We start from the raw sequence: 13817 nt of genomic DNA, 5'->3' as shown, positions 1-13817 counted from the left end.
CGCACTGGTAGATCGGCAGACCGGACAACGGACAGCGGACATCCCCATTCCACATCCAAAGCAATGACAAAGATCCAGAGATCATCAGCAGGCAAGACGAAGCACTTGACGCTTGAGTGGATGTTTTTTCGGCTTTTGTTTGTTTATGAAGATTACTGCCACGGTGATCGTTAGAGAGCGAGCGATCTCTGTGGGAGCTCTCTTCTCTCACCGCCAATGGTGGGACAGAGACAGGTTTTCAGTGATCGGTCAAGCATCCACGATTATCGCATACGACTGAAAAAATTCCCCCCCACAGTTAGAATCCGCCTGTCGTAGTGCTTGGGCGATCGTCGGATCGCTCCATTACTCAATCATGACGCGATCTTCGGTTGCCATTGTATCCATCACCTGTATCGCCTGGCTCTGGGTCCGCACGTGCGGCGCTCAGTTCGCCTTCACCTCGGGTGGCAGGGCCGTCGCCTCTGCCGGAGGACTCACCGTGGTAGCACAGGTTCCCGGGTTCGGAGCCCTCAACGGAATCTTCAACAACAACAACAACAACAACTTTTACCCACAACAACAACGACAGCAGCAAGGTGGTGGCGGATGGCCAGGCATGGGCATGGGTGGACCGCATCATCGTGGACACGGCCATGGCATGGGCGGACGCGGCCCTCCATCATCTCCCAATCGACAGCCAGCTCCACCTGGCTGGCCTCCAGGCTGGGAATGGGGTGGAGGCGGCAACCACAATCAACCAGGATTCAATAATGGAGGAGGACGAGGTCCACCACCAAGACGTGAATGGGGAGGTGGTCCAGGACCAATGAATCCACCACCAAGGCCAGGATGGGGCGGAGGAGGAATGGGACCACCACCAAGACCAGGATGGGGCGGAGGAGGAATGGGACCACCGCAAAGACCCGGCTGGGGAGGGGAAGGAATGAATCCTGGATGGGGAGGTGAAGGCGGAGGACTGAATCCTGGATGGGGAGGCGAAGGCGGAGGAATGAATCCACCAACAGGTCCGGGCTGGGATAACAACAGCAGCAACAACTATCAACCCAATCCCAGCGACCCCTTCACAAATTGGAACAGTCCTAATGGCGGAGAATCCACCACACCACCGCCACCGATCGTCACTCCTCCAACGACACCGAAACCATCCGAGGTAGGGCCTACATTCCAGCCACGACCACCGGCACAGACCACAAAGAGCACCCTCATCGTAGGCACCAATCGGCCGCCCCTCGGGCCGCTCCAGCCCACGGCTGTGCCACTGCCCACCGCCAGGCCATCGCCGAAGCCATCGCTGCATTCCATCGAGGATTCGCAGCAGCGCGACGTCATCTTCCCGAGCTCTTCGCGATACATCCACCGTCCGCCCAGCCAGGAGATACGCGCGGAGAACATCGATGTGCGGAGATGAGAGTCGGTGGGTGAGATTCTTCAGTAGAACATTTACAATTGTTAAATATTTATAGGCGTAATTATGCAACTCTCAGAGCAGCAGGGCTTCCAACGGGGCTCAAGATCGTCTTTGTGCGATCGGTGATCTGTAAACAGGTTCGGGAGCCCGTGAACAAAGACTCAGCCTCTGACTATTGACGAAGATTCACGAATTTTAATTTAATAAATTACACATTGATAAACAGATGGAGAGATGGAAAGATGATTGGGATGACGGGTGAGAAAGTGATATTACAGGTGAACGCTAGTAACCCCGCTGCTTGTAGCCGCCAGTGGATCCAGGTGTTCCAGTTGATCCGATCGATCTTCCATATCCCTGACTGTAGCCCTGATCTCTGGGTTGGTGCCCATGGGCATGGCTATAGGGCTCCTGTGCCCTGCGAGGATAGTAGCCAGAAGACGGAACCACTCGCTGGGGGGGCGGATAGTAGCCATAAGCTCCTGGTGGCGGTGGCGGCGGTGGCGGAGGCCCCTGCTGGTAGCCGTAGCCATATCCTCCTCCGTAGTAGTAGTCGTAGCCCTGTTCGTAGCCCTCGTGAATGAGGGGACCTGGTCCGTAGGCGTGTCCTGGTCTTGGGGGTGGTGGGTAGTACTGTGGCCGATCATCCAGCGCATCGATCAGAGCCCCGGCAATCTTGTCGAAAGTGGGTCGTGCTGTGGTTCGCCCCACGAGGAGTAGAACGACAATAGATAGAGACAATCTCGCGTCCAGCTGCATCTTTGAATGCGCAGTACAATTTGCGATCTTCTCTGGCTTCTCCGCGATCTTTTATAGACTGCGCCAGATGGCGATAAGCAGCCTGAGTGGAGTAGAAGAACCTTGGACGATCTGCGAGTATGTACTCGTACATATAGCAATGCTGATTCCTCTGGGTGTCTAAGCAGTAAACAAGGTCGTCTGAGAAAGCTCTCCCTTTGTATAACGACGATCCGATCAGTTTGTGATCTATGCTGTGATGGAATATGAGAAATATTTGGGAATATCCCCATTAATGTGTGGCTCAATCGATTGCAAATTAACATATGTAGGTCTTCTTTCGTTTAAAGATCTACGCTTTGAAAGACTCGATTTGGGGATTTCACAAGCAATGTTTAGACCCTCAATCGTTTCCAAGAATCTTTCATTCTACCCCTCTCATCCAGCTTTAAAAAACACTCAATGACGAGCACTCTTATCAGGCCAATGAGCCCCCCAAGCCCATTGATAACCCCAAACACGAACTCGGCTGAGCGCTCAGTTGGTCTTCTTTTTGAGCTTCAAAAACACGCGTCAAGAGCTTTGGCGGCTTAGTCTTGCCGTGACATTATGGCCTGGAGGAGTGGAATCGCATTCGCTGCCCTGATTGTGGCCCTGATCCTGACTGTCGGCAGTCAAGCCTCGCAGTTCAGTCGCGACGAGAGCCGCGAGGATGAGGAGACCAACTTCAACCTGGCTTCCACGCTGACTGGAGGCATCCGCAGCAGTCGCCACCACCAGCGGGCGAATCTCAACTCGCATCTGTATCCCGATAGCGTTCAGCCGGGAACAACCTATGGCGGCCCCGGCATCGATGATCCACATGGTCACGAGCAAGGCGGAACCACTTCGAGAGCAGGAGGCTCCAATTTGATCGGCTATGTTGGATCGCAGTCTCCGCCTTTGCCAGCTGCTCAGCCTGGTCAAGAGCTTCCGCCAGGAATTTATCCACCTCCTGGATACCCGACCACAGGTCCTCCTCAGCCTCCCGTTCATTTTCCTACTGGAAATGCAGCCCATCAGTCAGGGGGTGCCGCCGCTCCAGGTCCGTACTATACACAGCCAAGAGCAGGCTCATATCCACTGCCAGGAGCAGGCTCATATCCACAGCCAGGAGCAGGCTCATATCCTCAGCCAGGAGTGCCGTCCTATCCACAGCCAGGAGTAGGTTCTTTTCCGCAGCCGGCCGCTCCAGGTGCCTATCCCGCAGGGTATCCCAGCTACGTCTATCCTGGAGTTTATTTGCCCCAATTCCCCGGCTATTCGCAGCCTGGGGCATATCCTGGCTACGCACCAGGAGCTCCTCCAGTGATTGTGCACCCTGGGGCAGCTCCTCCAGCTGGAGCTGGTGCTACAGCTCCTTCTTACCCACACAAGAGCAGCAGGCACCACAGCCGATATCCGACGCACGATGCTCAAGATCCGGAGCACTGGGACCACAGGTTCTCCATGAACACCGAGTACAATGAGGATGGCGTCCACAAGGGATCCTTTGATGTCCTGAACAACCACAATACCTTCGGGTATGGCAGCGGCTATGGGGGCGGCTACAATGGCGCCTTCAATTCACCGGCCTTTTGAAATAAAAGTCCTCCCATCTGGAGGAGAGGCGTAGTCATAAGTTGGATGCCAGCCGCAACACCCTCTGAGGCAAAGAGCAGCTGTTCTGTCTGCCTCTGAATAAACTTGATTTTTGCACACCCAACACCCAACACCCAACACCCAATAGCCAACCAAAGTAATTAGCAATGTTGGCCTGTTCCCAGTTGCACCTTCAGGCGGACGACAGAGAGGCAATCAGATCCAGGTCCGTAGCGGCCGAACCGGAAAGAAAGAAAGCAACATGCATTCATCTCTCGATGGACATATATAGTATGTACATACATACACGATTTGTTGTATCCTTGCACACAACACATTTATTTATTTCTTGCGAGAGGACACAATGGAACAGGAACAGGGAGCGAAGCTACCTGACGAGCAGGCTGCCAAAAAGGGAGCGGGGCACAAAGGCAAGGAGCAGCCGCAGCCGTAGGACCAAGAAAGGTGGTAGAAAATCAACGTCAGAGGCACACACTGAGGGACATGCCAGACAGATCGACAAGACAGACAGAACGACGGTGGTCCCCTTTTCAGTCTCGTCTCAATTGCAGCGACAGAAATCGGTTATGTGTGCAGCGGATTGGGACTGGAACGGGAAACAAGGACCAAGAACCAAGAACCCTCCGACCGTGATGTCTTGCGGCGCATGCGCAGCCTGCCGCGCAAATCCTTAACAAATTTTGGCGCTAAAATGACAGACGACCGCGCCAAAATCAGAGAACCCAAGGAAACCAGAACTGAGAGTAGAACTCACACAAACAAAGAGACAGTCATACATAGATTATGGGATGGGCAATAGTTTTACCTGTTACAGATCGAACCGAACCTATTTCTAGAGAGAGTTTAATGTCCCTTGCCGCTGCCATCAGCTGTTCGTGTTCATGGCTGGAATATCTAAGGGATACAAAATTACATAGCTGAGAAATGGAATAGAGCATGGAAGATTGTGCACTCACCCCTAATTGAAGATCTTTCTGCTTTCAGCTGGAGGTATTGAAGAGATCTCAGCTGATCAATGGAAACAAAAGAAAGGACACAATTTAGTTTGGCTTTAAAGAAAATATTAGAAGAGATTTTGCGTACCATAGACATTCCGCCAGAATCAAGCATCTCCACATTTAAGTTTGAGTACTTGTCGTCTCTTTCCATGCTCTCATATATGTATCATATTTATCTTCCGAGATTGATCCATTACCACCCGCATTTGCGACACATTTAGTTTGTTATTTTTCGAACGGACACATATGTGGTAAATGTTTATTGGTATTCTGGGGTACATACATAACATGGAGTGCGATACATACGTAACTAGTTATTTGGACAATGCCAATGACTGAATGCAACGTCATCATACATGGAGTGGCGTAGTGGTAGTTATGGGAGGGGGGTGGCCGCGAGTCCATGAATGGCTTAACAAAAAACGACAGCATTAACAACATATACATAAGAATACACATAGTAGGATGCGATGAGGGTTGATGGTTCTGTTAGCGGTGCGCGGTCCGCGATACGCGGTGCGTTTCCAGGTTGTACAGGACACACGTGCCTCTGTTAGTTGTTAGTATAGCTGTCCTGGGAATACATAACTCATATGGCGATCCATGTCTGCTTTGGTGGCTTACGATATAGATTTATTAAATGCTGGAAATATCTTACATCATAACATAATTTGTTGCGTTTTGCAGTAGAGCTGTTGGAACTGATCACTGATGACTAATGGGATGAAATGGGTCTGATAATAAGATAGATATAGAGTATATAAAAAATAAACTGAACAGTAAAACATAATTCAAACAGAGAGCGCTCCTTACATCTTATTAATGCAATGCGAACAAACACATGATTATAAATGCAAAGGTCACAATAATAATTAAATAAAATATATAATCTTTTGTGAGAATGGGCCAGGGACAGGGAATGGGGGAGGGACATTGGACAGAGATGGGGTCAAAGGATGGGGGATGGGGGATGGGGTCAAAGGTGGTTCCGTTGTAGTCTTTTTTCCGAGGTGGGTTTTGCTGTTTTTTTTTTTGGGGCTGAAGCGTCTTAGAGCCTAACTGAAGCGTATAATGATGCTGCTCGTTATTAATTTGGCTAGTGTTTGAGGTCCTACGTCCTACGACAGATTGCTCGCGTTCAATTCCACATCGAGGTTGTTCTGGAAGAGCTCCTGGTTGCTGAGCAGGGGCACCTTGGCCACCTCGTGGAATATCTTGTGCGAGTACTTGTTGCGTATCGTCTTGATGGTGGCCCGCGGCTTGCGATGGAGTCCGGCATTCAGGACGGGCACGATCTCTGCAAAGTCCGCCAGCTGGTAGCCCGTGTAGTGGACCAGAGTCGAGCTCCAGGTCTGTTGCTCCAGGTTAGCGACGCCGGCGTGCATGCGCAGGGCCATGTAGAGGGCGGCCGATGCCATCTGCGAGTCGCTGAACCCAATTGTTGCATAGTCCATCAGCGACAGCTCCAGGATGTAGCGAGCCAGCGTTAGAGTGGGCATCTGGACCTTGGCACAGCGAGCGTAGCGGCGCAAGAAGCGGTAGGACAGAGGAATTCCCAGATCGTAGTTGATGATGCGCAGCGTTTCGCGTTCCATTTTGACCAGCTCGTCGTGGTTGTAGGCCCCGTCGCAAATGTACAGAAAGTCCTCGATCAGGGGCGGCTGACGCTCGTCGTACTTGCAGGCAATGAAGAAGGCAGAGGCCCCCAGAAGCTGTAGCTTCTCCTTGTTGATCACTTCGCGGCACAGATAGAGGTCCACGATCTTTACAGCCAAATAGAGGGTCTCGTGGTTGAGTTCGAACGTCTCCTGCACCTCGACCATCCAGTCAACCAGCAGGGTCCGCATCCACGTGGTCAGGTGGATCTGTTTTGGCATGTAATCCTCAATGGGGAACTCCGGCTCGCGTGTCTTCAGATAGTTGAAGATGTCCATGGCGTAGTGCGAGACCTGGAAGGGGTCGTCCCAGTTCTTCTGGTCAAAGTCCTCCACGTCGTGAGGGACGGGCCGCAGCGGAACCACCGGCGCCAAAGCAGCAGAAGCAGCTGTTTTTGCAGCCTCCACAAGGGGCTGTTCAGTCTTTTGTTGGAATTTGGCAGAGCGACGACGCGCCGCCTCAAAGTTGCCCGAGAGCCGCAAAGAGTCGCCGCAGGTGGAGACATCCTCCAGGGCTGACATATATAAGCTATCCTCAGTCTTGTTAAAGTCGTTGGAAATGCGACGCACCGGCTTGATGGCCATTCCTTGAGCCTGGGCTTGGGGAGCGGCCAGACTCTGCATGGGCGGCGGCAAGACGGGAATCTGGACTTGGTTGGGATTGGGGACCTCCGCTAGAACGGTCTTCTTGCTAGGCACTGCCTTCGGGCGCGGCTTGGGGCGAGCCAGAGCCTCCTCGATCTTGTCCAACACCTTGTGGCAGTTCTCCACCGAATCGTCTGTCTTGGTTGAGGCGCGAGTCATGATTTTGTTGGTGGCAAACGCATTTACACTCAGGTTGTCATTGTTCTTAGCATCTAGCAGGGCCTGCAACTGCTGGACCGTGGGCTTCTTGGGCCCCAGCTGCTGGTTGGCATCCTCCTCGCCCTGATGCAGCGTCATGATCTTTACATTGTTGGTAAGGTTGCCCAGGGCAGAGCGTTTGATCTTTTCATTCTTGATCGGACTGTTGTCGGCCTTGCGCTTGCCCCGCGTCTGCATGTTCTCCACGTTGGGGTCAATGTTGCAATTGTTGTTGTTGTTGGCGGCCCGACGGCTCAGACCCTTGCGTGCGCCTGTGACCCCCATGGTGAGGAGCGAGTTCATGGCGGCCTGAGTGGTTACGGTGGCCCGGTTTGCCTTTGTGGGCGCCATTTTGTAAAAGCCTGTGTTTTGTTGTTGTCACTTTTAGTCCTCCAGCAGATTCTCGCTTAGCGCTGTTATTAGTGGCGTTGATCGGTCCTTGGCACGTTTCAGATACTGTTTCGAGTTTGCTTACTTACGACGATTTGATTTCTTGTTGTTTTCAAGGCGTCGCTGGCACACAAACTCACTAATAAAGTTTTTTCACCGTGAGTAGGACGCTTGGCCCACTATGATCATAACGGCGCTTGAAAAGATAAAGAATACGAGAAAATCGAAAAACAGCGCCAGACAAGAAAGACGCTTCTGGTAGGGTTGCTGAAATGTATATATCGATATATATTTTTGGTTGACAATATATTTTGTTATGGGCGGTCTTGGAGAGAGCCGATAGTCAGGGCTGGAGAAGGAAAAGAGAGCGGCATCTGTTGTGGATCCTGGTATGCAGTGGCAGAGTTGCGTGGGAGAGAAGGAGACGGGACGAGATCGAGAAGACGAGCGGGACCCTGAATATGAAAAGGCAGCGCGCGAAATTGAAAAGTGGTGCTCACGGAAGGGAGGGACCACGCTAGGGATAAAAACATCAAGTATCCCCGCTGACGAGAGTGCCAACGAATTTTGTTAAGTTGTAAGTTTTGTTTGTTTTTGTTCATCCGTCCCCTGGCCTATCAGGTCGGAAACACCCCTGACTTCCCCGTAAGCTAGCTGTGAACGATAGGCCAGGGTGGCAAAGAGGCGGTTCGTAGCAATTTGTAACTGATCTTGCATAGGACTGGCGACGATATCAATATACATACATATGTCCATATTTTGGTGTATATTCTTTTGTTGTTAAACGGCTTTAAATCAGATATATTTTAAATTCAAAATGAAAGACATACGTATTTGAATAATTGGAATTAAACGCATTGGTGGATACACATATTGCAGTTTATTAGGCTAATCACAGTTGAATAATTAAATACTATAAGCAGGCGTTTACTTCCACAGCTTGATGACACCGTCGCGCGATGCCGACGCTATGTAGATTTGGCCCTTGTCCTTACACATGAGCAGGTCGGTGATGGCGTCCCTATGGCTAGCCGTGGGCATGTCTGGCCCGGATCGGGGATTCTCCTCCGTCGAAGTTCGAAGTTGTTGGGAATCGCCGGTGCCCATGGAAATGACTTGCTCTTCAATCACCTGGCTGCCGTCAATCAGGCGGGCACTGAAGAATCGTAAAAAGATTCAAATAAAACAATTACCTTATAAGAAAGCATTAATCCTGGTCACTTGCCTGTAGTTGAATGCCACATCCGTCAGGTTATCATTGGCCGCTGGCACCTTGAGCGAAGAGTTCTTTGGCGATGCAATGTCCCAGTACCGGATGCGCTGATCCGAGCTTCCTGTCAGAATGAAAGGCGCTCCATCCACAACTCCGCTGAGAATGCCGCACGTTGTGGCCGGATCATTTAGACTGGTGTTGGTGAGCACGGGGGCGGGACTGGCCCATAGGACCGTCTGTCGTTGACCCGTCTCGATGTTCCACACGGACACCTCGTTATTCGACTGCGAGGCTGAGATCAGATACGACGGCTCTGTGGGATGGCAGGCCACCTTTCGGATCCACGAGTCTGCCGGGTGCTTTATCTCTGCAATGGGCAAACGGAATCGCAAATCCCAACAGATATGCTTGCCGCCGCTGGTGCCTGTAGCCAGCCAAGAGCCGGTGGGATCGGCACAGATTGTGGTGATGACCCCGTGCCGTAGCTCGTTCTGGAGCCGCCAGGCACTGTGCTGCATGCGCGTGTCCCAGGCCACAATGCCGCCATAGAGCGTGGCATACACGATGACGCTCTGAGTGGCCTGGTCGTAGGCATGCATGTCCACAACGGGTCCATCGTTGTGTTCGCTAGAAGGAGACATCCAGGCTGTTGAAAATATCAAATAACACTGAACACTGATGCTTACTTCTGCTCCAGGGCCTGCTGCAGCGTCATCTTGGCCGAATTGCGATCGATCCGCATCATCAGTAGGCTGCCATCCTTGCCTCCCACGGCCAGCGACTGTCCGCTATCGCAGGCGGCCAATGCATAGATCGGGGTATTGGCAAAGTACACCTGACGGGACTTGTTGATGCCTTGGTTGCCGTTCAGCTTGCTGCAGTCCCACAGCCGCACGGTGCCATCGATGCTGCCACTGGCGAAGAGCGAGCCATGTGGGCGCAGTGAAGCCAGCTTGATTACAGACTCTGAATGCTCGTGCAGATGGGCCACTAGGGTGCCATTGAGACGCCAGTTTGGCGGATAGGGCGTCACCAGCTTGTCGTAGCTGCAGCGCTGCGAGATGGCCAGCACATTGTAGCGGCTCTTGATCTTCTGGGTCAGCGTTTCCAAATCTTTGCGGCACTCTGAAGAACGCTCCAACCAGCCGTTGCGCTCCGGCATCGTGTACTCCCCCAAAGAAGTGGCTGCACTGACAGTAGTGGGTGGCACGCCCAACGCCATACCTCCTGTGGCCGGACTTCCAGCCATCCCTCCGACCCCCAGAGGAGTGGACACGGCATCGGACGCTGGCGACACCATGGCCGGAGCATGGGTCTCGTTGGATCCTGCAATGGTATGGGAATCAGTGAGTATTCTGCTGGAAATGCGGCGACTTCTAGTCGTACGGTTCTCGGCAGGCATTTTGATGGCCTTGTCTGCCAGCGGATATTCATGACAGGCCACCTGCTTGCGGCTGACCACAATGCGTCCATTTCCTGAGGCGGTGTCGTCCAGATCCTGTGAGGCCTTGTGTTTCAGAGCTATCAAGAAGGGCTTCATGGCCAGCAGCTGGATCTCAATTAGGTCGGTTAATCCTTCAGAAGTGAGGCGTCGAAAGAGCTTAAATTCAAAAAAAGTTAGAATTAATAGAGATTGAACACTAATCTTCAAATATCACTCACATTCCGCAGCGTCTGTCCCATGTCGTCATATTGGGGCAGCGATCCGTGTCTTGTCTGCTTGCGTACTCGAGCACGATCCTCGAGAGCTCCCAGGAAATGATGGATATCCTGAAAGCGCAGCACACTGTCGAAGATCTGCCTGGGTATGGGGGGCTGCACGCAGTCCAGCAGAATGTGCGCCTTCTCCACTTGGATGAGCGGCACCTTGAGGAAGGCGCCAATTGCTGGCATAATCTTGCACTGCACATCGATGGCGCTGAGATTGCGTGCCGTGGTGGCAATCATGCCGCAGATCTCGTGTCGCACCCACAAATTGGGATGGCAGAGATAGCAGGCCGTCTCCTTGACAATCTCCGTGACAGCGGGCTTCTTGATGTGGCCGAGCTCAATGAGAATGGTCACGGCTCGTATGGCCTTGGCAATGACGAACTCCTCGCGATCCGTGAATCCCTGCTGAAGCAGCGGCACCAATATGTCCGAGGCCTGCCAGCCCACGTAGCCTGCCACTCCGGCAATGTTGTCGTAGAAGGCTCCTCGCAGGTTCTTGTCTTCGTCGTTGAGGAAGGTCATGATGTGCGAGAGTATCACATCGTTGGCCTTCTCCTTGCCAAAGAAGGCGCACAAGTCGCAAATGCCCGACTCCATCAGCGTCTGCTTCACAATGGGCTGCGAGTCCGTCAGCAAACTGAGCACCGCCTGCCGCACAATGTCATGCAGGGCATTCAGCTCCGCCTCGTAGCGTGGCGTGGGCATCTCATTCGGAGCGTTGCGCTGCGTCTCCTCCAGGAAGTAGACGGCACTCTTGGCCAGCGCTGCAATGTTCCGGGCAAAGGCCACGCGCACAATCACCGCACTCGATTCGCTGGCCAAGTCCGTGATGTAGGGTAGAATGTACTCGGGAAAGACGTTGGCATCGCTGCGTGGAATGTCCTTGACCATGCTCAGGCAGGCAGTCAGCGTCTCGATGGCCTGAACCTGAACCTTGGCTGGCGATTTCTGGGCCAGATTCAGCTGTAAATCAAGTACGTGAAGTATAGAAAATTTTGAGATTTAAATATTCTTACAATGTAGGGCAATATGCGATCCAATATGGTTTCCGATGTGGTGTACTTGGACAGCTTCTGCAGCAGCTCCAAGGCGGCAATCTTCGTGTTGGACTGCTTCAGACCCCGAATGCAAGAGGTGACCACCGTAATGATCAATATGAGGCCATCGTGCTCTGGCGGCAGACGGCCGCACATCGTTGGATCCTTCTTCTCCTGCTCGGCATCCTGTTCGTCCTCTTCGGGCGTCAGGTCCTGTGCTTGGGTCAAGACCTTGATGCAATGTCCAATATCCTTGTGCAGGCATTGAATCTTGTCATCCGGCGACATGATGGGCGTCGAAGAGAACATTTGCAAATAGGACTGAAGGAACGAGTAGAAGTATTCGGGGAACAGCTGCCCGCGCTCCTGATCTAAGTAGTCTTCGGCGCTCTTTCGATTTAACGCTTGAATATCAATCATGGAGGCCAGCAGATTGCGCAGCCTCTCGTTCTCGATCCCTGCCAAATGCTTCTCCACAAGATCGCGTTCGCCGCGCCTATAGGCCAGCAGCTGGGACAGCTCAAAGGGAGCAGTTCCCTCGGTCCAGAGTTCCAGCAAGGCGCAGCTGTAAAATCATCATGAATAATAGTCTCCCATTCGGGTCGTCAATCGACTTACCCCGCTGAGAATATGTCCATAGCAGGGAGCAGAGTATTGCCTGCATAACTGGGCGCCAGACGAATTATGGAGTCCGTATGGATCACCGACATGTTGCCATTGTTCCCATCATCGTCCGATGCCAGGGTCTTGACGAAGCGCTCTGGAGCAATGTAGCAAGTGCGCCGTCTGCTCGTATCAAAGAAGTACGTGTAATCGGCTGGGTTATCTTCCGGCAGATATGTGGGCTTGAACGAAGCGAAGTCCGAGAGTAAAATCCAGTTCCAGGAAGTGATCAATATGTTCTCCAGCTTTATGTCGCCGTGGCATATCTTTTGCTTGTGGCACTGGTTAAGGGCGCACAGAATCTGAAAGGTGATCCACTTCTTCTCGAGAACTGTGAGAAAGGGGCGTGTGGACACCCTATCGTAGAGGCTGTGTTTCACGTACTCCCGCATTATGTAGGCCGCCTTGTCGATGAGCTGGTGGAACAACTGACAGATAAGCAAGGCACTCAGTAATTGAGATTGATGGACAAACCTCCACCCGTTGAAAGGGCAGGCAGTTGACAGCATTCGCCAGGGTTAGAGTCTTCTTGATGCCCTCCAGCCGCTCCTTGTGATCCTCCAGCGGTAGCGTGGGATCATGCTTCACAAACACCTTGACAACAATTAAACCCTCCTCGGTCTTTGCTTTGGCCACTTTGAAGAAACGTGTACTCCCCATGCTACGCACGGGAAACAAAATTGTCAACATAGGCAGATTTTTTCTATCTTCACCAGATACTCACTTGGAGCTGAATGTGATTTCGCTGCCAAACTGGCCCGAGAAATAGTGCTCCACCGCATAAATCTGCGAGGGGGCTATACCAACCAGCTGATTGCCCATCGTGCTCGCTGTCTGCCGAAAATTGGGAGTAATTTTACGAAAACACAAGTGCAATTATTATTAAACTTTTTCTGCGCACCATAACAGCTGTTCACTAGAGCTAATCGATGTTTGTTCTAAAACATCGCTGTTTTTAGATTGCATTATATTTACACTAGAATCATCATAATGGCTATTTAAACTATTATTAATATGCTTGATTTAATGATACAATTATTTTAAACTATTTGTTTGAAGGATTTTTTCTTAATTTCCCTCAGCCATAATTACTACGCCACTATTAAGTTGGGGATAGTTGACACGATAGGCAGAACAGGTAAAATCGAAAGTGAACTTTTTGCCTCCACTTGGCCTAGCATAGGTGCTTATCCCTTTTAAAAAAACCTAAGTTTTGCCTAGAACTCAACAACTCAACCTAGCGTAAGAAGTGTAATTAATAAATGTTACATATTTTAATGTATGGAAAATTTGAAAACGATGACACGTCGATGTTTTTCTCTCAAAACATCGAAAACATCGATATACGCAAGCATCGATGTTTCTTAAAAAAATAACGATCCGCGGGCTCTGCATTTTTATATGCGTGCTTTGTTACTTAAATTCTATATATAACCATTTATATATTTTAAAGCTTTAGTTTCTAACCTAACCATTAAACATAATTTCAGATAGCCAGATGCACATTTTAACTTGTGC

At 51.3% G+C, this 13817-nt stretch overlaps 5 protein-coding genes across 6 annotated transcripts; 2 read left to right on the top strand and 3 right to left on the bottom strand.

The window, feature by feature from the left end:
• Nucleotides 1-286: 286 nt before the first annotated feature.
• LOC108155351 (protein pygopus) lies at nucleotides 287-13805 on the top strand. 2 transcript variants are annotated; one of them, XM_017286112.2, is made up of 2 exons: nucleotides 287-1417; nucleotides 13790-13805. In XM_017286112.2, exon 1 carries the CDS (start codon nucleotides 356-358, stop codon nucleotides 1409-1411), a length of 1056 nt encoding a protein of 351 aa, XP_017141601.1. In that variant the 5' UTR covers nucleotides 287-355; the 3' UTR covers nucleotides 1412-1417; nucleotides 13790-13805. The 2 variants fall into 2 exon arrangements, with proteins under 2 accessions (XP_017141601.1, XP_017141599.1); XM_017286110.2 differs by lacking the exon at nucleotides 13790-13805 and adding an exon at nucleotides 1467-1638.
• On the bottom strand, nucleotides 1582-2207 carry LOC108155354 (metacaspase-1). The gene has a single exon (XM_017286116.2). The coding sequence runs from the start codon at nucleotides 2168-2170 to the stop codon at nucleotides 1697-1699; it is 474 nt and encodes a 157-aa protein (XP_017141605.1). The 5' UTR covers nucleotides 2171-2207; the 3' UTR covers nucleotides 1582-1696.
• On the top strand, nucleotides 2726-3893 carry LOC108155353 (splicing factor 3A subunit 2). The gene has a single exon (XM_033390113.1). The coding sequence runs from the start codon at nucleotides 2759-2761 to the stop codon at nucleotides 3767-3769; it is 1011 nt and encodes a 336-aa protein (XP_033246004.1). The 5' UTR covers nucleotides 2726-2758; the 3' UTR covers nucleotides 3770-3893.
• Nucleotides 5014-7910, bottom strand: LOC108155349 (G2/mitotic-specific cyclin-B3). Its single transcript, XM_017286108.2, has one exon. It carries the CDS (start codon nucleotides 7635-7637, stop codon nucleotides 5907-5909), a length of 1731 nt encoding a protein of 576 aa, XP_017141597.2. The 5' UTR covers nucleotides 7638-7910; the 3' UTR covers nucleotides 5014-5906.
• On the bottom strand, nucleotides 8534-13121 carry LOC108155348 (phosphoinositide 3-kinase regulatory subunit 4). Its single transcript, XM_017286107.1, has 9 exons — nucleotides 13024-13121; nucleotides 12774-12960; nucleotides 12255-12715; nucleotides 11616-12201; nucleotides 10552-11562; nucleotides 10276-10489; nucleotides 9576-10215; nucleotides 8902-9516; nucleotides 8534-8832 (listed from the first exon to the last, which is right to left on the bottom strand). The coding sequence occupies exons 1-9, from the start codon at nucleotides 13119-13121 to the stop codon at nucleotides 8604-8606; spliced, it is 4041 nt and encodes a 1346-aa protein (XP_017141596.1). The 3' UTR covers nucleotides 8534-8603.
• Nucleotides 13806-13817: the final 12 nt, after the last annotated feature.

The sequence above is a fragment of the Drosophila miranda genome, chromosome 2, assembly GCF_003369915.1.
Source record: "Drosophila miranda strain MSH22 chromosome 2, D.miranda_PacBio2.1, whole genome shotgun sequence".
NCBI classification, from domain to species: Eukaryota; Metazoa; Arthropoda; class Insecta; order Diptera; family Drosophilidae; genus Drosophila; species Drosophila miranda.
This window is presented reverse-complemented; position numbering and strand designations above follow the sequence as displayed.

Coding starts and splice junctions, on each gene's coding strand:
- LOC108155351 (XM_017286112.2), top strand. CDS start 356: ATGACGCGATCTTCGGTTGCCATTGTATCCATCACCTGTATCGCCTGG.
- LOC108155354 (XM_017286116.2), bottom strand. CDS start 2,170: ATGCAGCTGGACGCGAGATTGTCTCTATCTATTGTCGTTCTACTCCTC.
- LOC108155353 (XM_033390113.1), top strand. CDS start 2,759: ATGGCCTGGAGGAGTGGAATCGCATTCGCTGCCCTGATTGTGGCCCTG.
- LOC108155349 (XM_017286108.2), bottom strand. CDS start 7,637: ATGGCGCCCACAAAGGCAAACCGGGCCACCGTAACCACTCAGGCCGCC.
- LOC108155348 (XM_017286107.1), bottom strand. CDS start 13,121: ATGGGCAATCAGCTGGTTGGTATAGCCCCCTCGCAGATTTATGCGGTG. Junction 12,202..12,254: donor ATGGACATATTCTCAGCGGG/GTAAGTCGATTG, acceptor ATGATTTTACAG/CTGCGCCTTGCTGGAACTCT. Junction 9,517..9,575: donor CAGCAGGCCCTGGAGCAGAA/GTAAGCATCAGT, acceptor GTCTCCTTCTAG/CGAACACAACGATGGACCCG.